This window comes from Oncorhynchus mykiss, chromosome 27, assembly GCF_057628025.1.
Source record: "Oncorhynchus mykiss isolate SJ-2025 chromosome 27, ASM5762802v1, whole genome shotgun sequence".
In the NCBI taxonomy this organism is placed as follows: domain Eukaryota; kingdom Metazoa; phylum Chordata; class Actinopteri; order Salmoniformes; family Salmonidae; genus Oncorhynchus; species Oncorhynchus mykiss.
In genome coordinates, this window is record NC_143048.1 from 17,880,964 (window position 1) to 17,907,952 (window position 26,989).

The 26,989-nt window shown below is 47.7% G+C and overlaps 2 protein-coding genes across 4 annotated transcripts in view; one reads left to right on the forward strand and one right to left on the reverse strand.

The window, feature by feature from the left end:
- The window catches only part of LOC110507646 (neurobeachin), a 340,890-nt gene that overhangs the window by 65,117 nt on the left and 248,784 nt on the right, over positions 1-26,989 (reverse strand). For all 3 annotated transcript variants that reach the window (XM_036965229.2, XM_036965231.2, XM_090224708.1), the window contains 4 exons: positions 8,402-8,519; positions 8,065-8,167; positions 5,961-6,076; positions 1,437-1,549 (listed from right to left, as the gene is read on the reverse strand). In XM_036965229.2, coding sequence (XP_036821124.2) covers positions 1,437-1,549; positions 5,961-6,076; positions 8,065-8,167; positions 8,402-8,519 — 450 coding nt within the window. The remainder of the gene's footprint in view (positions 1-1,436; positions 1,550-5,960; positions 6,077-8,064; positions 8,168-8,401; positions 8,520-26,989) is intronic.
- Positions 13,015-14,365, forward strand: LOC149971263 (uncharacterized). The gene is made up of 3 exons (XM_090224710.1): positions 13,015-13,382; positions 13,525-13,790; positions 13,967-14,365. Exons 1-3 carry the CDS (start codon positions 13,117-13,119, stop codon positions 14,242-14,244), a joined length of 810 nt encoding a protein of 269 aa, XP_090080836.1. The 5' UTR covers positions 13,015-13,116; the 3' UTR covers positions 14,245-14,365.

The window sequence follows — 26,989 nt, forward strand, 5'->3', positions numbered from 1 at the left end:
GGCTGGGTGAAACTGGTATAAACCAAGTGCAGAGAAGACTACCCTTACAGACTACTGTTAGGAGGGAAGTGTATTCACTGACATTATCAGTACACATACCTACCAGGGTGCTTAAGTTGTGGTTATTTCTTGTTTTCATCGTGAATCTCTCTCATTCCTATACCCTCCTTCCCCCCTTCCTGCTTTCCCCTCCTCCCCCCCGCTTTCCCCTCCTTCCCCCCGCTTTCCCCTTCTTTCCTCCCTGCTTTCTTCCCTGCCTCCCTGCTTTCCTCCCTGTCTCCCTGCTTTCCTCCCGGCCTCCATGCTTTCCTCCCTGCCTCCATGCTTTCCTCCCTGCCTCCCTGCTTTTCTCCCTGCCTCCCTGCTTTCCTCCCTGCCTCCCTGCTTTCCCCTTCTTTCCTCCCTGCCTCCCTGCTTTCCTCCCTGCCTCCCTGCTTTCCCCTCCTTCCCCCTGCTTTCCCCTTCTTTCCTCCCTGCCTCCCTGCTTTATTCCCTGCCTCCCTGCTTTCCTCCCTGCTTTCCTCCCTGCCTCCCTGCTTTCCCCTTCTTTCCTCCCTGCCTCCCTGCTTTCCTCCCTGCCTCCCTGCTTTCCTCCCTGCTTTCCTCCCTGCCTCCCTGCTTTCCTCCCTGCCTCCCTCCTTCCCCCCTGCTTTCCCCTCCTTCCCCCCTGCTTTCCCCTTCTTTCCTCCCTGCCTCCCTACTTGTCCCTCTGCTTCCCTCCCTCCCTAGCAAACATTTGTCTGGGATCTGAGGCGAAAATAAAAAATAAAAAAACGTTTGTGAAAATGAAGCTCAGAGAGAGTCAGGGAGTCGGCACTTTGAGGGCGAAAGGGAACGGGGTAAGGAGGGAGCGATAGAGTGAGAGAGAAGGAAAGCTCAGACAGGAATGAGATTGTTTTCAGGTCAGTGAGTCTGAGTTGTAGAGAGAGAGAAAGAGATAAAGAGAGAGAGAGAGCTGCTAGGAAGTTAAACAGGGCCAGAAGCCCTCATCATACAGACACTAAAAACTCTCCTACTGTTGATGGTCGAGGACAGTACCATGCCAAACAGAGCATAGACACTTGAACATTCAGTTTGTGCCTACAGTACCAAACAGAGCAGAGACAGTTAAGCTGCTATTCCAAGTTTGGGATCTGTTAGGATGTTATGTTTGCGTTCCAAATGGCACCCTTTTCCCTATTTAATGCACCACTTTTGACCAGAGCCCTATTGTGACTGGTCAAATGTAGTGATTTCTATAGTGAATATGTGGTATTCCAGTGTTAGGACCAGCGGTGATGTTAAACTGGCAGCTCCTTTTCTACATTCCAGCGCTGGGTTCAGACTGAGCACATGATGTATGCATTATGATGTCTGCAAATTCCCTTGCTGACTGAGACCCTCACCACTCCTGTGCTTATCCCCCCCCCCCCCCCCCCCACCCAAAATGACAGTACCTTGGAGAGATCTCTGAAGTTGCCCGGCAGGGTGAGGTCCAGCTCCTCGGACTCGTAGTTGGTGAGAACCCAGGGAAACACGGCGTACTGGTTCAGATCATTGTAGGTCCTCCCTACAGACAGACAGACAGAGACAGAAGTCTGTTAGATAAGGGGATAAGGTGGGGCAGGGGAGGATGTGTGAGGGATGAGATCTGCGGGATACAGGGGAGAACTGTGGGGTACACACAAGGCTTAGGTTACTTTGGTGACCCAGTATGCAACATTCCATCAGAGCATTCCATCAGACTCTTCTCAGGTCAGCTTCCTGTTTCTGACAGAGTAACGTCCTGTCTGGGAGGACGACACAGCCGCTAATATAGTCCTCAGTCTGCTCTCTGTGTGGAGGCCTTAGTGTGTGTGTGTGCCTCTGACCCTATTACAGAGGCTGAGTCACTGGCTTGCTAGTGCTCTCCCATGCCCTCCCTAAGAGGGGTGCATCACGTCGTTCCAGGCTTTTTTTTCTCGCTATACTCGACTTGAGTGGGTTGAGTCACTGAGGTTATCTTCCTGTCCGGTCTTGCACCCCCTCGGGCTTGTGTGGTGGGGGAGATCTTTGTGATCTGTACTCAGGGCAGTAGCAGTGCATGGGTAAATTCACTGGGGAAGCCAAGCCAGGGGAGAAAAAGCCATATTACAACCTGTGTTGTGATAATAGTGTTGTTTGCTCTATAACCTGATAGTTCATATGCATGGCGACCGTGATATATAGGCCTAAAGCTGAAACAATAAAAAGACACAATTATATTTTTTCAACTTGAAATTTGATTACTTTTCCTAGAGTGACCCCAACATTAGAAAAAGTGAAACATTCCCTTTGTTCATATTTCCATGAAAGCTGTACACCACCAGGGTACAAAGATTGTCTTAGGCTAATTTTTAACCTGGCAGGTGTCAAAAAATATACACACCACAAAAACCACAAAGACACACACAAACACATGAGAAATTGAGATGATGTGTGCTACTGATTGAACAAAACTAAAACTTTCTTGACATGTGCAGCATCTCCCCTCCACGACCCCGCAAATGACTCAATGTAACGTCTGCGTTGAGAGTCGGGAAGCAAGTTCAGGGAGTGAGTGTTTTAATAAATAAACAAAACAGTGAACATGAAACACAAACAACGCATCGACATGAAACAAAGTCAATAACACCTGAGGAAAGAACCAAGGGGAGTGACAGATATAGGGAAGATAATCAAGGAGGTCATGGAGTCCAGGTGAGTGTCATGAGGCGCAGGTGCGCGAGATGATGGTGACAAGCGTGCAGGATAATCAGCAGCCTGATGACCTAGAGGCCGGAGAGGGAGTATAAGCCCATGGTTAGGAGCGAAGGGGTCTCCTGACGTGGTATATATGAAGTGTGTGTGTGTAGTGTGTATACTGTATGTAGTGTGTGTAGTGTGTGTAGTGTCTATATGTAGTCTGTGGTGTATGTAATTAGAGATATAGAACTGTTCTCCTAGTCACCGTGTTGTCGTTGAGCACGCCTCATAGAACACCACCAGGCTAGCCTCCTGATTGGACATCCTGTGGTGGTTACCATGGATACTTCAGCCATGGCAGTGCCCACATGCAGATGTGAGAGCTTAGTTTTCCCCTTCAGTGGGATTTCAGATGGAACCCTAACTCAGCCAAGAGAACCATGAGGAGTTCCTCAACATTCCATGTCGCCACAAGTCCTATCTAATTTACACTGCTATGGACTGGTCCAATCAGAAGACACTGTTACGGCTGGTCCAATCAGAAGACACTGCTATGTGCTGTCCAATCAGTAAGCACTGTTATGAGCTGGTCCAATCAGAAGACACCACTATTAGCTGGTCCAATCAGAATGCACTATTGTGAGCCGGTCCAATCAGAGAACAGAGCTATGGGTGTGATGGTGTGATATCAACAACTTATTATAAAGCAGTATTACAAACTAGCAGCAAACCCACAACAGCCAGTCAAACAGGACAGGAGACCACTATCAGCACTGACACAATCGTTTTAATAAACTAAACCTATTTTAATCAAATGATGCATTAAATCACAAATTTCAATTGAATCCAAGGTACTGCAAGATAGACATTCAAAACCCTTTTCTTTAGTTTAGTGTGAGATGATGTGCAGCAGTATGATAGGTGTTTGGTTTGAAGTGAGTTTTGTTTGGTTTGTAGACAGAGAAGTTTCCATGCTGCACTCCAAGCTGACGGTTTAGAGTTTAAACAGCAATACATTTTTCTTCTAACAACACTATGGTGTCACACACAAAACATGTACACACACACACACACACACACACACACACACACACACACACACACACACACACACACACACACACACACACACACACACACACACACACACACACACACACACACACACACACACACACACACACACACACACACACACACACACACACACACACACTGTACCTCAGTGAAAGATGAGGCTTGACCTGAGGCTGCAACAAAGATAATGCTACAGCTATTTCATCTTTACAGAGCCATCAGTCACACAGCAGCACTCTGCTTCCTGAAACACATCCAAGCCTAAATCTACCAGCCTCCCATCCTCCCAGCCCCCTAGCCTCCCATCCTCACAGCCCCTCGCCTCTCATCCTCCCAACCCCCTAGCCTCCCGACCTCCCAACCCCCTAGCCTCCCAAACCCCTCCCAACCTCCTAGCCTCCCAACCTCTCAGACTAGCCTCTCTGCTCTACTCTGCAATGTTCTGCTCTGTCCCCAACGTAACAGCCTCCTATAACCTCTCAAACTCCCAATCTTCTAGCTTCCCTGCTCTACTCTGCATTGCTCTGCTCTGTCCCCAACCTCTCGGCTCTGTGTGTTCCTGGGGGCTACCCTTACTTCCTCTGACAGAAACACGTCATACCCAAATAGGGATGTTAAAAATGCAAATGATAATGTTCTAGATTAGTACACAGAAGTTCCCACAGCAAATAAGATGGCTGCTGAGTGTTTAATGTAGTTTAATGGAAGGGTGGTTCTGCTGCTGCTGTGATGTATAGACAATCATTAGGGTTAGATCTGGATGTTGTGAATGGTACATTATGATGCTGGGTTGGGGTTAGAGTGGTTAAGGCGATTGTAAGTCACTCTGAGATTCTGCTAAATGACCAAAATGTAAATGCTGAAAATGATGACACAATATGGTAGTGGGTTAGGGTAAGAGCAAGGTGTTATGGATGTTACAGATCTAAAATCACACACATGCCCCGTGGTGATGCACACCGTTCATTCCCAGAGCTGCTGTAACAAACTGGGTTCGTACCCAAGTGTCCTGCACGTCACAAGACTGCATTAGCACACTGAGCTTAAGCCTAGGCATTCGCTTGGGGAGATAACGGTGTGAGTAGATTTAACTCTGCTGTAGCCTGTTCCTGTTCTTCGGTGAGGGTGTAAGAGGGAGAGGGGGTTCCTGTATGTGAGGGTGTATGGATGAGACAGGAGTGAGGGTGTAAGAGTGTAGGAGGTAGATAGGGATGGCAGTGTGGTGTGGTGTGGGTAGATGTGTCAGTGCTATTCTAGGGTGGTGGTGTAGGGAAAAACAGAGGTGAGGGGGTGAGGTGGGTGTGAGGGTGCAGGGGGGAGACAAGGGTGGTGGTGTGGTGCATTGTGGGTAGAGTTCCAGCTTGTTCTGAAGTGTCAGGATGATACACACACTCTGAAGTGTCAGAATGTTAATACCAGTAGAATAGTGTTTAATTAGAAGAGCACTGGCTGCACGTTAACACCTATCTTCCTCTCCTCCACCACCCCTCTTCTCCTTCTTCTCTTCCCTCCATCCCCCTCCTGTCTTCCACCCCACCTCCCTGACACTTTTGGCAGCTCAGGTCATTACCACACATTTTTTATGAATTTCCACCATGTTTTTCTGTCTGCCGTACATCTAATTAGATGACAATAATGTATCGAACTCACGCCACAGATAAATATAAATATGCATGACTCTGCAGCGAGCGAGGGAGCGAGGGATGTGACACCCCACAGAGAGGAGTGGTGCGCCAGGCGCTCTCGTTTTCCAGTTAGTCACAGTTCAGATCAGAGAGGCGACAAAGACGTGTGCACACACACACACACACAACCCCTAATTATCCTGGAGGATGTGTGATCTTGCTTCCATTTTCCTTATTTTCTTTCTTCAAATAAAAGTCCTATTCCTCCACATGAACAGTGAAGTGTAGACTACCTACAGTACGAACAGTATTACTGCTTACGAGTGAACTGAACACTGAACAGAGCATCCTACTCCTTAAACAAAGACAAATTACCTGTAGGCCCTGAATGGCGTGTTTTAACAGTCAACAACAACATACACTACATTCATCTGCTCAACACAACAACATGGATCCCTCCAAGATGAGGGGGAGAGGGCATAGGAGAGAGGGATAAAGGGAGAGGAGGGAAAAGAGGAGAGAGGAGGAGACTGAGAAAGGAGAGAGGAGGAAAAAGGGAGGAGAAGGGATGCTGACCTGCGACGGTGTTGAGGAACATGAGGTACTCGAAGTTGGAGATCTCCCTCCTCTGCCAGCGCTGGGTCATGTTGGACGACTTGAAGAGCTGCCGGGGCGTCGCCATGGAGATACGCCTGCACAACAACAGAGGAAGAAAAACCTTAGGTTGTATTCAAAATGCCACCCTTTTCCCTATGTAGTGCACTACTTTTGAACAGGGCTCATTCAAACCAATGAGGTTTATGCAAGGGGTTTGAAAGTGTACTCAAGAAACCAAAGTGTACAACCAGACAGACATTGACCAGCTAAAGACCAACACTCCCAGAAAGGCAATCATTCAGTCAGAGCTCAGAGCACCACACACTGGCACAGTGTGACAACTTCATCCGCATGTGAAACTGGAGCATTCTACTGCCATGACCAAAGTGTCAGAGTCCTGCAGGCCTTGATGTGACTTCAACTCAACACATGGTGAGAGTCAAGAGTTGGATGGAGGCTGTTTCTGAAAAACCTCTCACAGTCTTAATGTCAAGTTATAGGCCAGACCATAGTCTGGCAAACAATAGCTAAAACTACTAGCCAATCAATAGCTAACACCAATTGCTAACACTATACCAAACAATAGCTAACACTAGTTAACTGACTGATAACTAACACTAGAATAGCTAACAATACTAGCTAACACTAGCCAATAGCTAACACTAGCAGATTGCTAACACTAGCAGATTGCTAACACTAGCTGACAGATAACACTAGCTAACAGCAGATAGCTAACACTAGCCAGTCAATAGCTAACTCTAGCTAACTGATAGCTAACAATAGATGTGTGTTTTGTGGTAATTAATGACAGAGTGTAGGTAAGGTGAAGGGACTGTCGTCCGTCTCCTTCTGTGTATTTTACTGTGTGGTCAGTGGTCAGAAATGCAGGCAGGTTGCAGTTCTGTGCTATAGACTTCACTTAGAGAATTAGATCAGTTCAGCCAGGGTCAATGACCACTCACTCCAATGACAGGAGCAATGGGATTTAGAATGTCTCTGCTGCAGGCAGGGTCAGCTGCGGCCAGGGCCGGCTCCACACTCCACCACACAAAGGGGTTATGTGGGGAGACTAACAATACACACCCTGAAAATAAATTGGACACATTGCATTACACAATACTACTCTGGAGCTAGTAAGATAGATGAGGAATTGCAAAGACCAAACAAAATGTTTCATGAACTAAAAGATGTAAATGTGTGTGTGTGTTTTGTGTGTGTGTGTTTGCGTGTGAATGTAGGTGTGTGTGTGTGTGTGTTTGCGTGTGAATGTAGGTGTGTGTGTGTTTGCGTGTGAATGTAGGTGTGTGTGTGTGTATGCGTGTGAATGTAGGTGTGTGTTTGCGTGTGAATGTAAGTGTGTGTGTGTGTGTGTTTGCGTGTGAATATAGGTGTGTGTGTGTGCGTTTGCGTGTGAATATAAGTGTGTGTGTGTGTGTTTGCGTGTGAATGTAGGTGTGTGTGTGTGTGTGTGTGTGTTTGCGTGTGAATGTAGGTGTGTGTGTGTGCGTTTGCGTGTGAATATAAGTGTGTGTGTGTGTGTTTGCGTGTGAATGTAGGTGTGTGTGTGTGTGTGTGTGTGTGTTTGCGTGTGAATGTAGGTGTGTGTGTGTGTTTGCGTGTGAATGTAGGTGTGTGTGTGTGTGTGTGTTTGCGTGTGAATGTAGGTGTGTGTGTGTTTGCGTGTGAATGTAGGTGTGTGTGTGTGTATGCGTGTGAATGTAGGTGTGTGTTTGCGTGTGAATGTAAGTGTGTGTGTGTGTGTGTTTGTGTGTGAATATAGGTGTGTGTGTGTGCGTTTGCGTGTGAATATAAGTGTGTGTGTGTGTGTTTGCGTGTGAATGTAGGTGTGTGTGTGTTTGCGTGTGAATGTAGGTCTGTGTGTGTGTTTGCGTGCGAATGTAGGTGTGTGTGTGTTTGCGTGCGAATGTAGGTGTGTGTGTGTGTGTGTGTGTGTGTGTGTGTGTGTGTGTGTGTGTGTGTGTGTGTGTGTGTGTGTGTGTGTGTGTGTGTGTGTGTGTGTGTGTTTGCGTGTGAATGTAGGTGTGTGTGTGTGTATGCGTGTGAATGTAGGTGTATGGTTTACCTGGCTTGTGGTAGGCCATAGCTGGTTCCTACTCCGACCCTGGGTAGACTGTAGACCACCTTCTTCACTGTGGCTTGGTCTGGGAAGTTAAACATCACTGACGCTGGGAGGAGAGATAACAAAACTGTATTCATTCTATGTTAAAGTGGTTAAGAGAAGCAGTTTATTACATATCATCATCAGAATGCAAACAGGACACATATGAGAGAAGAGTGTGGCTGTGTCCAAAATGACACCCTATTCTCTATGTAGTGCACTACGGGCTCTGCTCCAAAGTAGTGCACAATATAGGGAATAGAGTGCCATTTGGGACGTAGTGAGTGTGTGTGATGCTTACTCCTGTTGGCCATGAAGACCTCCAGGCCAGTGTTCTGGAGCAGGTATCGCCTGGAGAAGACCGCTCTGATCTCACTGAACATCCATTTACCATGCAGACCCTCTGAGTATGCCAGAACCTGCAGAGAGGAGAGGAAAAGAGGGGGGGGGGGGGGGGGGGGGAGGAACAGGAGGGGAAAGAGACCACACAAAGGTTTTACATTGTGACAAACACAGAAGAGGTGCTATGTTGCAGCAAGGTTGTAAACTTATATTGTCTCTAAATATTCTATTTCCCACTCCAGATTCACCTCTGTGTCTTTAACACGTATTTCAGATGGTCTGCAACCCACAACCAGGGTGTAAAAAAAAAACATAAACACCAACACAAGGAGAAGAGAGGGTGAGAGAGGATAGGGAAGAGGAAAGGAGAGGATTAGAGATGAGAGAAGAGGGAAGAAGAGAGGATGAGAGATGAGGGAAGAAGAGAGGATGAGAGATGAGAGGGAAGAAGAAAGGAGAGGAGAGGAGAGGAGAGGAGAGGAGAGGAGAGGAGGAGAGGAGAGGAGAGGAGAGGAAAGGTGAGGAGAGGAGAGGGTGAGAGAGGTTGAGAGAGGAGAGGGAAGAGGAGAGGAGCGGAAAGAGGAAAGGAGAGGATGCGAGAGCAGGGGAGAGGAGAGGAAGGAAGAGGAGAGGAGAGGTGCGGGAGGAAATGAGAGTGTGAGAGAGGAGAGGAGAGGGAAGAGGAAAGGAGAGGATGAGACAGCAGAGGAGAGGAGAGGGAAGAATAAAAGAGAGGGTTAGAGAGGAGAGGAAAGAGGGAAGGAGAGGGAAGAATAAAGGAGAGGGTGAGAGAGAAGAGGAAAGGAGAGGGAGGAAGAGGAGAGGAGAGGGAAGAAAAAAGGAGAGGATGAGAAAGGGAAGAAGAGAGGAGAGGAGAGGAGAGGAGAGGAGAGGAGAGGAGAAAGGACAGGATGAGAGAGGGGAGAGGAGAGGAGACAGGACAGGATGAGAGAGGGAAGAAGAAAGGAGAGGATGAGAGAGGGAAGAAGAAAGGAGAGGATGAGAGAGCAGAGGGGAGGAGAGGAGAGGGAAGAAGAAAGGAGAGGGTTAGAGAGGAGAGAGAAGAGGAAAGGAGAGGGTTAGAGAGGAGAGGAGAGAGAAGAGGAAGAGGAGAAGAGAGGAGAGGAGAGGAGAGGAGAGGAGAGGAGAGGAGAGGAGAGGAGAGGAGAGGATGAGAGAGGGGAGAGGAGAGGAGACAGGACAGGATGAGAGAGGGAAGAAGAAAGGAGAGGATGAGAGAGGGAAGAGGAAAGGAGAGGATGAGAGAGCAGAGGAGAGGAGAGGAGAGGGAAGAAGAAGAAAGGAGAGGGTTAGAGAGGAGAGGGAAGAGGAGAGGAGAGGGAAGAGGAAAGGAGAGGGAGGAAGAGGAGAGGAGAGGAGAGGAGAGGAGAGGAGAGGAGAGGAGAGGAGAGGAGAGGAGAGGAGAGGAGAGGAGAGAGGACAGGATGAGAGAGGGAAGAAGAAAGGAGAGGATGAGAGAGGGAAGAAGAAAGGAGAGGATGAAAGAGGAGAGGATAGGGAAGAGGAAAGGAGAGGATGAGAGAGCAGAGGAGAGGAGAGGAGAGGGAAGAATAAAGGAGAGGGTTAGAGAGGAGAGGAGAGGGGAGGGAAGGAGAGGGTGAGAGAGGAGAGGGAAGAGGGAATGAGAGGGTGAGAGAGGAGAGGAGAGGAGAGGAAAGGAGAGGAAAGGAGAGGAGAGGAGAGGGAAGAGGGAATGAGAGGGTGAGAGAGGAGAGGAGAGGAGAGGAGAGGAGAGGAGAGGAGAGGAGAGGAGAGGAGAGGAGAGGTGCGGGAAGAGGAAAGGAGAGTGTGAGAGAGGATAGGAGAGGGAAGAGGAAAGGAGAGGATGAGAGAGCAGAGGAGAGGAGTGGGAAGAATAAAGGAGAGGGTTAGAGAGGAGAGGAAAGAGGGAAGGAGAGGGTTAGAGAGGAGAGGAGAGAGAAGAGGAAAGGAGAGGGAGGAAGAGGAGAGGTGAGGGAAGAAGAATGAAGAGGGTGAGAGAGGAGAGGAGAGGAAAGAGGAAAGTATGGGGGTGAGCAAAAGAGAGGAGAGGAGAGGGGGATGAGGAGAGGGGGATCATTAGTGTGCAGCACCTCTAGGACAGCAGGTCTACCGAGGGAGATCAAGAGAGGCCTTCGTGACAGGTGAGAATGATCCCCCTAACACACCTCCCTCCCTCCTCCCCCTTCCTCCCTCGTCCAACACTGTCTGAGCCCTTGGGGCGGCCTAGTCTCCCCAGGTTACAATCACACACATTCCCATCTTATCAGTGTAGCTGGACACAGACAGAGACAAGAGAACCAGCCAGGGAGGTGTGCGAGAGAGAACAGCCGAAACACAACACACAGAGAGGAGATGTAGCTCGAGCCTGACTGACAGTCAAGGGGGGAACGAGGGAGGGAGGCAGAGTGAGATGTTGGGCTGGGGAGGTTAGGTCCAATGCTAATGCTCATTTAAAACAGTGACAAGCAGGAGCAGAGGAGGAGAGGATGGGAAGGGGGGAGGGGAGGAGAGGGGAGAAGAGGTGAGGAGAGAGGCAGCGGTGCCTTAATTTCTCCCTGGAATAGCTGTGGCTCGACCTACCTGCCACATCAAAGTCTCTGGAGCTCAATTAGAAGTGGATTAGATGGAGAGGAGTGGAGTGAAGGGAGGAAGGTGGCAGGTGGAGGGAGCGAGGGAGTGAGAAGTGGAGGGAGTGAGGGAGGGAGGGAGGGAGAGGTGGTGGAGGGAGGGGTGGTGGCATCTTTGTTTCTCCTCCCTGTGCTGCCCCAGGTTGACAAATCAGCAACCCCAGACTCTAACAGTTGTCATAGAGACAGACTGTCTGCTCAGAGAACGCCTGTAGTATGGAGCTGCTGAGGAGGAGGAAGAGGAGAGGAAAGATGGAGAGAGGGAGAGGTGGAGAGTGGGGGGAGATGGAGAAAAGGAGAGATGGGGAGAGGGAAAGGTGGAGAGAAGGAGAGGTAGAGAAAGGTACAGATGGATGAAGAAAGATGAGAATATACAGAAACAATTGAAAAATGACAAGAGAATACTATTATAATGCATGGCCTGATCAACTTTACATTGAAAACTATAGGAGAGGGTGTGTCTACCTGGATGTAATACCCCTTCCTGGTTCCTCTTGTCTGTTGCTGTGACTGGGAACAGAGAGCAGGCAGGCCAGGCCACAGGTCTAAATACAGAGCAGGCCAAAGGCCTCACCAGCAACAACACACAGGCTAAAAAGCCTCCGCTTCAAACAGCCCACATCAAAACATTATGTCAGAACAACAAAGCCTTGGTTTAAACCAACAAGCAGTGAGGGGCCCCTGTAGACTGAAGGCTTGACAAAGCCCAGAGATAAAGGGGCCCCTGTAGACTGGAGGCTTGACAAAGCCCAGAGAGAGAAGCAGCTGTAAGAAATGTCATTTAATGAACCTGTTTGCTGAAGCTGTCAGAGGTGTCAGAGCTGAAGAGCGATTGGGACACAGCCAGCCGGCCTACCAGCCAGCCAGTCAGCCAGCACCCAGTCACAGACAGTCCTGCCCGTGTATGTGTGTGTGTGTGTGTGTGTGTGTGTGTGTGTGTGTGTGTGTGTGTGTGTGTGTCAGCCCAGTCCTGCCTGCCAGCTGGAGACTTCGGCCCCAATCTAATCAGCCCACCACCAGGAAGGATGACCGGGGAGGACCAGGCCCCTCTAGACCCACCCCGCGACTCCTCCACCCCGCCCCCCCTACTCACCCCACTACCCGCCTTGTCACCCGCCCTGCTCTGCTCTGCTCACAGGCTGTCACACTGCAGGGGGAGCGAGGTGGGGCTGGGGAGGGGCTGGAGACGGACAAGCCCTTTGTTTCCATGCAGGTTCCTCCCCACATACACACACATTAAGATCCCATGGTGTGTGTGTGCTGGTCTCTAAGCTGGGTGGAGATCATACCTCTCCTATAATGACCATAATGCAATTGAACGTTTCTGTCTTTTGTTTCCTGTCCCCGTGTGATGTGACAGAGGGTGGATAGCTGCACTGAGCCTGTGGAATATCACACAGTGTGGAGAAATATTGTGACAGCTGAAATTAGGAGAGACATATGTGACAGCAGTGCTTAGGCTGAAGCTCACATGGAATAACATAGAAAACATCACATAGACATAAATAGATCACTACATTTAGTTTTCAGAGTCCAAAGCAGCAACCGGTCTTCATTTTGTTCATTGGTCTTTTAGCATACTGTCCTTTGCTGTGACTGACATTAACCCTGTACTGTCCAGCCTTATTGAACAGCACGCATTTATAGTATTCATTTCTTAATGTCAATTGCTAAAACACTAAAACCCATTGGCTGAACAAAGTTCTCAGTTGCCTGGACTCATTTAGCTAATTATGCAGTCTGTTGTCAATACCTTAAACCATTTCACATGGTAAAACACAATTTGCAGATCTCACTTAAGACTTTTCAGCAAAACTCTAAACACATTCTCATTCTCAAAACACATTCTGCACTCTAATGCACATGTCATCCATACTGGTAAACCCAAGTGGCAACAATCAAATACAAATAGAGAACATATGTCATTGATTGAACACAACCACTCAAAATTGATTTAACCTGTTTCAAATGATGCGACACAACCAATATAAGCCAGTTCAGAGAGCAAACAGGTTGTTGAAGGTGGGAAGGAGAAAGTCTGAGAATGGATAGAAGAAACAATGTGAGAGGACGAGGACGAGTGCGTATGCGAGGTGGGCGACGAGGAGGAAGTGGGCAAGAAAGAGGAAGAGGAGGACGAAGGGGAAGAGGAAGAAAAAGAGTGGATATATCTGATGAAATTCGAGCAACAGTTATAGACCATGTTCTTGTCCATGGACTGACAATGAGGGAAGCAGGACTTAGAGTGCAACCCAATTTGAGCCGATTCTCTGTGTCCACCATAGTAAGGACATTCAGAGAAGAGAACAGGTACAGTATACTACTGTATTTTTGTAATTGCAAATTTACTGTACTACACTATATGCAGCTGTTTCAATAGACATTTGTAAAGTTAATCACTGTATGTATTGTACTGCGTGAATATGTTTTGTAACTGCACTACTTTTTGTAGAATTGCAAGGCTGCCACATGCAGGTGGAAGGACAGCTAAATTCACTCGGGAGCAAGAGGCCGTTATAGTTGGCATGGTCCTTCAAGATAATGCAATACGACTCCAGGAACGAGTGATACAAGACAACACACACTTCCAGGGAATCGACAGTGTGAGCATTTCCACAATTGACCGTGTCCTCCATCGTAACAGGATGCGAATGAAACAAGTATACAGAGTACCGTTTGAGCGCAACTCACCAAGGGTGAAAGAACAGAGCTCAGTAAGTGCAAGTAAGTGTACATTCAGAAACATTTACTGTAATCCAGATTGTCTACAGTACTAACACATACTATGTGAATGACATTACTCTTCAGTACATACAATGTATGTGAATCAGAAGCCTAATTGTACTCTACAGTATAGTACTGTCTCTGTATGACTTACAAAATCCTACATACAGTATATTGTATTTCTACACAGACAATATTTGACTTGGAATCCTTGGACAGACCCCAGGAGTTCATCTTTGTCGATGAAGCAAGCTTCAATCTAACAAAGAGGAGAAGGAGAGGCCGAAACATGATTGGACAGTGGGCCATTGTTGAAGTCCCTAGTCAACGAGGTGGCAATGTCACAATCTGTGCTGCTATCAGCAACCATGGTGTTCTACATCACCATGTTACACTCGGGCCATATAACACCCAGCACCTTCTAAGATTTATTGCCAATCTAAGATAATTTTATTTGAGCAGCAGGTTCAAGAGCAGCAGGGTCAAGAGCTAAATAAGAATCCCATTCCCACCTATGTGATAGTGTGGGACAATGTCAGTTTCCACTGAGCTGCTCAGGTAAGGGAATGGTTTAACATCAATGGGCAGTTTATGAACTTGTACCTCCCTCCATACTCGCCTTTCCTGAATCCGATTGAGGAGTTTTTCTCCTCTTGGAGATAGAAAGTATATGATAGACAACCCTACAACAGGGTAAATCTGCTGCAAGCCATGGATTTAGCCTGTGGTGATATAGGTGAGGAATCATGTCAGGGCTGGATACGGCACACAAGAGGCTTCTTCCCCCGTTGCCTCAGGAGGGACAATATTGCTTGTGGTGTCGACGAAGTGCTCTGGCCTGACCCAGCCCAAAGACAAGAAGAAGCACATTGATCACATGTTTACTCCTTTGATTTTTGTCCCTTTTAGTATTGTATACTGTAGTACAGTGCATTGTAGGCTGTATACTGTACAATGGACAAATTGTATGGCCCGGAACATTGTGCTTTCCATTTATTAACAGTACTGACTGCTCAATAGATTTTGACTGGTTGCAGGTTCATATCAACAAAGAACAAGAATTACAGTATCACAGAGACAAAGGACAAGTTTGTGTGATGCAGGGTACAGTACTGTAAAAATAGGGGTACAAGGTGGAAGAAGAACAAAAAACAAAATTGCAAAGAGCAAAGCAGAGTAGTAATTTCTGATAGTTTTTGAGCTACTATGATAGAACATGTTTTCGTTCATCAAAAGACAATGAATATATTTTTAGATTAAAATGTACTTCTCCCTGAGAATTGTATGTTTTGAACAATGTGTTTTCTATTTTTCGGTGTGTTGTTTACTGACTGCTTGAGAGTGTATGTCATTTTGATCACTTTGTTTATGATTTGAGAGCAGTGTTTCATTTTGAACACAGATAAAACTGTTTTGGGGCAAATGTTTCATTTTGCGAGAGGAGTCAGAGGTTATGTAAATAGTGCTTGAAGATGAGGTTTTGTGTTTAATGTTTTCAGGAAATGGAGCAAGGTTTCAGAAATTGTGTTTTAGCAATTGAGAAAAACTGTAATAACTGTGTGTGTGTGTGTGTGTGTGTGTGTGTGTGTGTGTGTGTGTGTGTGTGTGTGTGTGTGTGCGCGTGTGTGTGTGTGTGTGTGTCAGTCAGTTCTGCTGAGATGGGGCCATAATAAGATTATTGAGTCAGGCCCCAAGCCAGCATGACTGATACAGTTATAAAGGACAGGGGAGCAGAGTGACAACCTGCTATCATAGTAGCTCCTCTGTGCTCTCCCTGCACACAGCTAATAGGCTTCTAGTGGAAAGCCTTGACACTGCCTGATCCACAGCCCAGGAGATGGAGAGAACAGATGAGAGTGAGAGTGAGAGATAGAGAGAACAAGAAGGAGAGAGAGACGGAGGGAGAGAGATATAGAGAAAGTGAAGGAGAAGGAGAGAGAGAAGGAGGGAAAGAGAGAGAGAGAGAGGGTGAGGATTTGAAAGGAGAGTGATATGACTGCTCCCCCAGGAGAGTGGGGAGAACAGATGAGAGTGAGAGTGAGAGATAGAGAGAGAGAACAAGAAGGAGAGAGAGGCGGAGGGAGAGAGATAGAGAAAGTGAAGGAGAAGGAGAGAGAGAAGGAGGGAAAGAGAGAGAGAGAGAGAGAGGGTGATGATATGAAAGGAGAGTGATATGACTGCTCCCCCAGGAGAGTGGGGAGGATTTCACACACAGTAATTTGGAGCATCAGCATACACTGTGAACACTGCATCCACAACCTGACCGAGGGAGGGAGGGAGGGAGGGAGGGAGGGAGAAACAGCATACACTGTGAACGCCGGTTTACAAACTGACCTCAGGGAGGGAGGGAGGGATCTTTGTTGTGACATGGTGTATTGATACACCATCCAAAGTGTAAATAATAACTTCACCATGCTCAAAAGGATATTCAATGCCTGCTTTTTACATTTTTTATCCATCTACTAATAAGTGCCCTTCTTTTTTATATTAATACTTCAAAAAACATAATTTGACTTTGACATTATTGTTTATTGTGTGTAGGCCAGTGAGACAAAATCTCAATTTACTCCATTTTAAAATCAGGCTGTAACACAACAAAATACGGGGAAAAATCAATGGATGCAAATCTTTTCTGAAGCACTGTATTATCCATCCATGACAAGGTGCACAGAAGCATATAGGGACTGAGCATTGGACATCAGATAAGGAAAAAGGTGTACAGTTGAAGTCAGAAGTTTACATACACCTTAGCCAAATACGCTTAAACTCAGTTTTTCACAATTCCTGACATTTAATCCGAGTAAACATTTCCTGTCTTAGGTCAGTTAGGATCACCACTTTATTTTAAGAATGTGAAATGTCAGAATAATAGTAGAGAGAATGGTTTATTTCAGCTTTTATTTCTTTCATCACATTCCCAGTGAGTCAGAAGTTTACATACACTCAATTAGTATTTGGTAGCATTGCATTTAAATAGTTTAACTTGGGTCAAACGTTTCGGGGTAGCCTTCCACAAGCTTCCCACAATAAGTTGGGTGAATTTTGGCCCATTCCTCCTGACAGAGCTGGTGTAACTGAGTCAGGTTTGTAGGCCTCCTTGCTCGCATATGCTTTTTCAGTTATGCTCACAAATTTTCTATGGGATTGAGGTCAGGGCTTTGTGATGGCCAATCCAATACCTTGACTTTGTTGTCCTTATTTTCCTACCTCATGATTCCATCTATTTTGTGAAATGCAACATGATACTGCCAACCATATGCTTCACGGTTGGGATGGTGTTCTTCGGCTTGCAAGCCTCCCCCTTTTTTCCTCCAAACATAACAATGGTCATTATGGCCAAACAGTTCTAATTTTGTTTCATCAGACCAGAGGACATTTTTTCCAAAAAGTACGATCTTTGTCCCCATGTGCAGACTCAAATTATGTCAATTAGCCTATCAGAAGCTTCTAAAGCCATGACATCCTTTTCTGGAATTTTCCAAGCTGTTTAAAGGCACAGTCAACTGAGTGTATGTACACTTCTGACCCACTGGAATTGTGACACAGTGAATTATAAGTGAAATAATCTGTCTGAAAACAATTGTTGGAAAATTTACTTGAGTCATGCACAAAGTAGATGTCCTAACCAAATTGCCCCCAAAATAGTTTGTTAACAAGAAATTTGTGGAGTGGTTGAAAAACTAGTTTTATTGACTCCAAACTAAGTGTATGTAAACTTCCGACTTCAACTGTAAGTACTATAGTTTACCATGATTGTACAGTCGTGGCCAAAAGTTTTGAGAATGACACAAATATTAATTTCCACTAAGTTTGCTGCCTCAGTGTCTTTAGATATTTTTGTCAGATGTTACTATGGAATACTGAAGTATAATTATAAGCATTTCATAAGTGTCAAAGGAGTTGATCAGGCTGTTGATTGTGGACTGTGGAATGTTGTCCCACTCCACTTCACTGATCGTGCGAGTTGCTGGATATTGGCGGGAACTGGAACACACTGCTATACACGCTCAGAGCATCCCAAACATGCTTAATGGGTGGCGTGTCTGGTGAGTATGCTGGCCATGGAAGAACTGGGACATTTTCAGCTTCCAGGAATTGTTTACAAATCTTTGCGCCATGGAGCCATGTTTCATGCTGAAACAGGTGATGTCGGCAGATGAATTGCACGACAATGGGACTCAGGATCTTGTCATGGTAGTACTGTGCATTCAAATTGCCATCGATAAAGTGCAATTGGGATTGTTGTCTGTAGATTATTTTTATTTATTTATTTATTTTACCTTTATTTAACCAGGTAGGCAAGTTGAGAACAAGTTCTCATTTACAATTGCGACCTGGCCAAGATAAAGCAAAGCAGTTCGACAGATACAACAACACAGAGTTACACATGGAGTAAAACAATCATACAGTCAATAATAAAGTATAAACAAGTCTATATACAATGTGAGCAAATGAGGTGAGAAGGGAGGTAAAGGCAAAAAAAGGCCTTGGTGGCAAGGTAAATACAATATAGCAAGTAAAACACTGGAATGGTAGTTTTGCAATGGAAGAATGTGCAAAGTAGAAATAAAAATAATGGGGTGCAAAGGAGCAAATAAATAAATAAATTAAATACAGTTGGGAAAGAGGTAGTTGATAGGGCTAAATTATATGTGGGCTATGTACAGGTGCAGTAATCTGTGAGCTGCTCTGACAGTTGGTGCTTAAAGCTAGTGAGGGAGATAAGTGTTTCCAGTTTCAGAGATTTTTGTAGTTCGTTCCAGTCATTGGCAGCAGAGAACTGGAAATAGAGGCGGCCAAAGAAAGAATTGGTTTTGGGGGTGACTAGAGAGATATACCTGCTGGAGCGTGTGCTACAGGTGGGAGATGCTATGGTGACCAGCGAGCTGAGATAAGGGGGGACTTTACCTAGCAGGGTCTTGTAGATGACATGGAGCCAGTGGGTTTGGCGACGAGTATGAAGCGAGGGCCAGCCAACGAGAGCGTACAGGTCGCAATGGTGGGTAGTGTATGGGGCTTTGGTGACAAAACGGATTGCACTGTGATAGACTGCATCCAGTTTGTTGAGTAGGGTATTGGAGGCTATTTTGTAAATTACATCGCCAAAGTCGAGGATTGGTAGGATGGTCAGTTTTACAAGGGTATGTTTGGCAGCATGAGTGAAGGATGCTTTGTTGCGAAATAGGAAGCCAATTCTAGATTTAACTTTGGATTGGAGATGTTTGATATGGGTCTGGAAGGAGAGTTTACAGTCTAACCAGACACCTAAGTATTTGTAGTTGTCCACGTATTCTAAGTCAGAGCCGTCCAGAGTAGTGATGTTGGACAGGCGGGTAGGTGCAGGTAGTGATCGGTTGAAGAGCATGCATTTAGTTTTACTTGTATTTAAGAGCAGTTGGAGGCCACGGAAGGAGAGTTGTATGGCATTGAAGCTTGCCTGGAGGGTTGTTAACACAGTGTCCAAAGAAGGGCCGGAAGTATACAGAATGGTGTCGTCTGCGTAGAGGTGGATCAGAGACTCACCAGCAGCAAGAGCGACCTCATTGATGTATACAGAGAAGAGAGTCGGTCCAAGAATTGAACCCTGTGGCACCCCCATAGAGACTGCCAGAGGTCCGGACAACAGACCCTCAGATTTGACACACTGAACTCTATCAGAGAAGTAGTTGGTGAACCAGGCGAGGCAATCATTTGAGAAACCAAGGCTGTTGAGTCTGCCGATGAGGATGTGGTGATTGACAGAGTCGAAAGCCTTGGCCAGATCAATGAATACGGCTGCACAGTAATGTTTCTTATCGATGGCGGTTAAGATATCGTTTAGGACCTTGAGCGTGGCTGAGGTGCACCCATGACCAGCTCTGAAACCAGATTGCATAGCAGAGAAGGTATGGTGAGATTCAAAATGGTCGGTAATCTGTTTGTTGACTTGGCTTTCGAAGACCTTAGAAAGGCATGGTAGGATAGATATAGGTCTGTAGCAGTTTGGGTCAAGAGTGTCCCCCCCTTTGAAGAGGGGGATGACCGCAGCTGCTTTCCAATCTTTGGGAATCTCAGACGACACGAAAGAGAGGTTGAACAGGCTAGTAATAGGGGTGGCAACAATTTCGGCAGATAATTTTAGAAAGAAAGGGTCCAGATTGTCTAGCCCGGCTGATTTGTAGGGGTCCAGATTTTGCAGCTCTTTCAGAACATCAGCTGAATGGATTTGGGAGAAGGAGAAATGGGGAAGGCTTGGGCGAGTTGCTGTTGGGGGTGCAGTGCTGTTGACAGGGGTAGGAGTAGCCAGGTGGAAAGCATGGCCAGCAGTAGAAAAATGCTTATTGAAATTTTCAATTATGGTGGATTTATCAGTGGTGACAGTGTTTCCTATCTTCAGTGCAGTGGGCAGCTGGGAGGAGGTGTTCTTATTCTCCATGGACTTTACAGTGTCCCAGAACTTTTTTGAGTTAGTGTTGCAAGAAGCAAATTTCTGCTTGAAAAAGCTAGCCTTGGCTTTTCTAACTGCCTGTGTATAATGGTTTCTAGCTTCCCTGAACAGCTGCATATCACGGGGGCTGTTCGATGCTAATGCAGAACGCCATAGGACGTTTTTGTGTTGATTAAGGGCAGTCAGGTCTGGGGAGAACCAAGGGCTATATCTGTTCCTGGTTCTAAATTTCTTGAATGGGGCATGTTTATTTAAGATGGTGTAACGATTCTCTTCTTGTGAAGTAGAGGCGGACCAAAGCGCAGCGTGGTGGTTGTTCATTGTATTTATTGACGACACTATACATGAACAAACTAACGAAAAAAAACAAGAAACGTGAGAACTCAAAACAGCCCTGTCTGGTGCAAACACAAAAACAGGAACAATCACCCACAAACACACAGTGAAACCCAGGCTACCTAAATATGGTTCCCAATCAGAGACAATGACGAACACCTGCCTCTGATTGAGAACCATATCAGGCCGAACATAGAACTAGACCAAAACATAGAAAAACAAACATAGACTGCCCACCCAACTCACGCCCTGACCATACTAAATAAATACAAAAACAAAGGAAATAGAGGTCAGAACGTGACAGTACCCCCCCCCAAAGGTGCGGACTCCGGCCGCAAAACCTTGACCTATAGGGGAGGGTCTGGGTGGGCGTCTGTCCGCGGTGGCGGCTCTGGCGCGGGACGCGGACCCCACTTCGCCATTGTCTCAGTCCGCCTTATTGTCCGCCTCCGTGGCTTACTCACCATGCCCACCCCTCTCAATGACCCCACTGGACAGAGGGGCTGCTTGGGACAGAGGGGCAGCTTCTCGGGACAGAGGGACAGCTGCTCGGGACAGAGGGACAGCTGCTCGGGACAGAGGGACAGCTGCTCGGGACAGAGGGACAGCTGCTCGGGACAGAGGGACAGCTGCTCGTGACAGAGGGACAGCTGCTCCGGGCGGAGGGGCTCTAGCGGCCCCTGGCTGACTGGCGGCACTGGCTGCCCCTGGCTGACTGGCGGCCCCTGGCTGACTGGCGGCACTGGCGGCCCCTGGTTGACTGGCGGCGCTGGCACTGGGCTGACTGGCGGCACTGGTGGCCCCTGGCTGACTGGCGGCACTGGCGGCCCCTGGCTGACTGGCGGCATTGGCGGCCCCTGGCTGACTGGCGGCACTGGCGGCCCCTGGCTGACGGGCGGCACTGGCGGCTCCTGGCAGACGGGCGGCACTGGCGGCGCTGGGCAGACGGGCGGCACTGGCGGCGCTGGGCAGACGGGCGGCACTGGCGGCGCTGGGCAGACGGGCGGCACTGGCGGCGCTGGGCAGACGGGCGGCACTGGCGGCGCTGGGCAGACGGGCGGCACTGGCGGCGCTGGGCAGACGGGCGGCGCTGGCGGCGCTGGGCAGACGGGCGGCGCTGGCGGCGCTGGGCAGACGGGAAGCTCCGATGGCGCCGGGCAGACGCGAAGCTCTGGCAGAGGCGCCGGGCAGACGGGAAGCTCCGGCAGAGGCGCCGGACAGGCGGGAGGCTCCGGCAGAGGCGCCGGACAGACGGGAGGCTCCGGCAGAGGCGCCGGACAGACGGGAGACTCCGGCAGCGCTGGAGAGGAGGAAGGCTCTGGTAGCGCCGGACAGGCGGGAGGCTCCGGCAGAGGCGCCGGACAGGCGGGAGGCTCCGGCAGAGGCGCCGGACAGACGGGAGGCTCCGGCAGAGGCGCCGGACAGGCGGGAGGCGCCGGACAGGCGGGAGGCTCCGGCAGCGCTGGAGAGGAGGAAGGCTCTGGACGGATGGGCCGGAGAGACAGCCTGGTACGGGGAGCTGCCACCGGAGGGCTGGGGTGTGGAGGTGGTGACGGATAGACCGGGCCGTGCAGGCGCACTGGAGCTCTTGAGCACTGAGCCTGCCCAACCTTACCCGGTTGAATGGTCCCGGTCGCCCTGCCAGTGCGGCGAGGTGGAATAGCCCGCACTGGGCTATGCAGGCGAACCGGGGACACCGTGCGCAAGGCTGGTGCCATGTAAGCCGGCCCAAGGAGACGCACTGGAGACCAGATGCGTAGAGCCGGCTTCATGGCACTTGGCTCGATGCCCACTCTAGCCCGGCCGATACGCGGAGCTGGAATGTACCGCACCGGGCTGTGCACCCGCACTGGGGACACCGTGCGCTCCACAGCATAACACGGTGCCTGCCCGGTCTCTCTAGCCCCCCGGTAACCACAGGAAGTTGGCTCAGGTCTCCTACCTGGCGTAGCCATACTCCCTGTTAGCCCCCCCCCAAGAAATTTTTGGGGCTGACTCCCGGGCTTCCATCCACGACGCCGCGCTGCCTCCTCGTACCAGCGCCTCTCCGCTTTCGCCGCCTCCCGTTCTTCCTTGGGGCGGCAATATTCTCCTGGCTGAGCCCAAGGTCCTTTACCGTCTAATTCGTCCTCCCATGTCCATACCTCCTCGCGCTGCTCCTGCTGCTGCTTTCTCCTTTGCCCATTACCACACCGCTTGGTCCTGTTGTGGTGGGTGATTCTGTAACGATTCTCTTCTTGTGAAGTAGAGGCGGACCAAAGCGCAGCGTGGTGGTTGTTCATTGTATTTATTGACGACACTATACATGAACAAACTAACGAAAAAAAACAAGAAACGTGAGAACTCAAAACAGCCCTGTCTGGTGCAAACACAAAAACAGGAACAATCACCCACAAACACACAGTGAAACCCAGGCTACCTAAATATGGTTCCCAATCAGAGACAATGACGAACACCTGCCTCTGATTGAGAACCATATCAGGCCGAACATAGAACTAGACCAAAACATAGAAAAACAAACATAGACTGCCCACCCAACTCACGCCCTGACCATACTAAATAAATACAAAAACAAAGGAAATAGAGGTCAGAACGTGACAGATGGTTAGGAAGGCATTTTAAAAAAATATCCAGGCATCCTCTACTGACGGGATGAGGTCAATATCCTTCCAGGATACCCCGGCCAGGTCGATTAGAAAGGCCTGCTCGCTGAAGTGTTTCAGGGAGCGTTTTACAGTGATGAGAGGAGGTCGTTTGACCGCTGACCCATTACGGATGCAGGCAATGAGGCAGTGATCGCTGAGATCTTGGTTGAAGACAGCAGAGGTGTATTTAGAGGGGAAGTTGGTTAGGATGATATCTATGAGGGTGCCCGTGTTTAAGGCTTTGGGGAGGTACCTGGTAGGTTCATTGATAATTTGTGTGAGATTGAGGGCATCAAGTTTAGATTGTAGGATGGCTGGGGTGTTAAGCATGTTCCAGTTTAGGTCGCCTAGCAGCACGAGCTCTGAAGATAGATGGGGGGCAATCAGTTCACATATGGTGTCCAGAGCACAGCTGGGGGCAGAGGGTGGTCTATAGCAGGCGGCAACGGTGAGAGATTTGTTTTTAGAAAGGTGGATTTTTAAAAGTAGAAGTTCAAATTGTTTGGGTACAGACCTGGATAGTAGGACAGAACTCTGCAGGCTATCTTTGCAGTAAATTGCAACACCGCCCCCTTTGGCAGTTCTATCTTGTCTGAAAATGTTGTAGTTTGGAATTAAAATGTCTGAATTTTTGGTGGTCTTCCTAAGCCAGGATTCAGACACAGCTAGAACATCCGGGTTGGCAGAGTGTGCTAAAGCAGTGAATAGAACAAACTTAGGGAGGAGGCTTCTAATGTTAACATGCATGAAACCAAGGCTATTACGGTTACAGAAGTCGTCAAAAGAGAGCGCCTGGGGAATAGGAGTGGAGCTAGGCACTGCAGGGCCTGGATTCACCTCTACATCGCCAGAGGAACATAGGAGGAGTAGAATAAGGGTGCGACTAAAAGCAATAAGAATTGGTCGTCTAGAACGTCTGGAACAGAGAGTAAAAGGAGGTTTCTGGGGGCGATAAAATAGCATCAAGGTATAATGTACAGACAAAGGTAAGGTAGGATGTGAATACAGTGGAGGTAAACCTAGGTATTGAGTGATGAAGAGAGAGATATTGTCTCTAGAAACATCATTGAAACCAGGAGATGTCATTGCATGTGTGGGTGGTGGAACTAATAGGTTGGATAAGGTATAGTGAGCAGGACTAGAGGCTCTACAGTGAAATAAGCCAATAAACACTAACCAGAACAGCAATGGACAAGACATATTGACATTAAGGAGAGGCATGCTTAGTCGAGTGATCAAAAGGGTCCAGTGAGTGGAGAGGTTGGTTTAGGGTCACGGCGATTTAGACAGCTAGCCAAGCCAACCGGTAGCAAGCTAGCATAGGATGGAGTCTGTTGTTAGCCACCTCTTGCGTTCGGTCAGTAGATTAGTGGGGTTCCGTGTGGTAGAGGGGATTAATCCAAATCACACAACAACAAAAATAAGAACAATAGATATAGTTATAGAGGCCCGAGAAGAAAACATAATAATTCAAATAAATAAATTGTCCGATTGTCTATTCAGATAGCAGCCGGAAAGACAGCTAACGGTTAGCGGGCCGCAGATGGGCGTTCCGGTAACGTCGCGACAGAGGAGCCAGCCGGATCTCCTTCAGGTAGATAACGTCGGCAGTCCGGTTGTGAAGGCCCGGTGGGGCTCCGCGTAGGCAGTGAAACGGGTCCGGATAGGTGACTGCAGCCCAGGAGTGAATGATGGAACTCAGGCGTGATTGACGGAGCTGGCTAGCACCGGAACAATCGATGTTTGCTCCGGAATCGACGAAAGCCGACTGTCACACGGATAGCAGCTAGCTAGCTGTGAGATCCGGGTATGAATGTCCAGAGAGCAGTTGAAATCCAGGGACATGGAGAGAAAAATTGGTCCGGTATGTTCCGTTCCGAGCCGCGCTGCGCCGTACAAAACTGGCGATAGATTTTCGATAGATTTTCGAACTAAAGGACAGCCGATGACCACAAACCGTGGTTAGCTTCTGATTAGCTTCTGGGCTAGCTCCTGGCTAGCTTCTGGCTAGCTTCTGGCCAGCCTCCTGGAGTTTCTGGCTAGCTTCCTGAAGGATTGCAGATCTGAGGTAAATAATACTTTTTTATAAATATAAATTGGTGAGGCTGGTTGCAGGAGAGTGTTTAGAAGATGAGTTGATGGAAAATAAAAATAAAATGTATGTGAAAAAAGTTGTAAATATATATATATACAGGACACGACAAGACGAGGACAAAAGACGTCTGAACTGCTATGCGATCTTGGATGATTATTATGCTTGCCCACATCATAACCCCACCATCACCATGGGGCACTCTGCTCACAACATTGACATCAGCAAACCACACACCCACACGATGTCATACATTCTGTCTGCCATCTGCCGGGTACAGTTGAAACCGGGATTCATCCGTGAAGAGCCAGTGGCCATTGAAGTTGAGCATTTGCCCATTGAAGTCGGTTACGATGTGAACTGCAGTTAGGTCAAAATCCTGGTGAGGACGACGATTACGCAGATGAGCTTCCCTGAGACGGTTTCTAACAGTTTGTGCAGAAATTTCTGTGCAAACCCACAGTTTCATCAGCTGTCTGGGTGGCTGGTCTCAAACGATCCCATAGGTGAAGAAGTTGGATGTGGAGATCCTGGACTGGCATGGTTACACGTGGTCTGCGGTTGTGAGGCCGGTTGAACGTACTGCCAAATTCTCAAAAATGACATTGGAGGCGGCTTATGGTTGAGAAATTAACATTCAATAATTTGGCAACAGCTAGTCAGCGTGCCAATTGCACACTCCCTCAGAACTTGAGACATCTGTGGCATTGTGTTGTATGACAAAACTGCCCATTTTAGAGTTCCTTTTATTGTCCCCAGTTCAAGGTATACCTTTGTAATGATCATTCTGTTTAATCGGCTTCTTTATATGCCATACCTGTAAACTGGATGGATTATCTTGGAAAAGGATAAATGCTCACTAACATGAATGTAAACAAATTTGCGCATGCAATTTTAGAGAAATAAGCTTTTTGTGATTATGGAAAATGTTTGGGATCTTTTATTTCAGCTCATGAAACATGGGACCAACACTTTACATGTGGTGTTTGTATTTTTGTTCAGTGTAGTATCTCGAGTTTATAATGGGTGTAGATATGTTAGAGTTAATCTTAAGTGTAGATAGGATAACATTCTGCACATTTCACAAAGTAAGAATGAGAGACACCCCAGCCCCAATCAACACATTTCACAACTTATTTTACCATGTGTGACTGTTCCACTTTATGCTAGGCATGCTGTTATAGTGAAACTATTCCACTCGGCTTTCTGCTTACCATCCTGTCAGAAATGTATTCATCTCTTCTTTCTTTAAATTAATCTCAACGCAACACAGGCACTGGGCCTCTCAACCCTAATTTCAAAACAAAGGAAACAAATCTCATTTTGTGTGTCAACACGTGTCAAGCAGCTCTGGAATATGCATCTAATTTCTCTTCCATTATAGTGGTGTGTGTGTGTGTGTGTGTGTGTGTGTGTGTGTGTGTGTGTGTGTGTGTGTGTGTGTGTGTGGACAGCATGGGGTGGGAAACAACAAGAGGCCATTCAACAGACCATCAGGACCAAACCAACTGACAAGGACCCTGAAAATAAAACCAATCACTGAAAAACAGGTTATATAGGTTTTATAGTGAGAAAACAACAGTGTTTCATACTGGGGGGGAAAAGTGTTCTGAAATGTTCTCTTGAGGACTAATCCATAAAAAAAGTATTGCTATGTTCCGTTAAGTAAATGAGAGGAGACATATATCTGAGC

Coding starts and splice junctions, on each gene's coding strand:
- LOC149971263 (XM_090224710.1), top strand. CDS start 13,117: ATGGATAGAAGAAACAATGTGAGAGGACGAGGACGAGTGCGTATGCGA. Junction 13,383..13,524: donor ACATTCAGAGAAGAGAACAG/GTACAGTATACT, acceptor TACTTTTTGTAG/AATTGCAAGGCTGCCACATG. Junction 13,791..13,966: donor GAAAGAACAGAGCTCAGTAA/GTGCAAGTAAGT, acceptor TCCTACATACAG/TATATTGTATTTCTACACAG.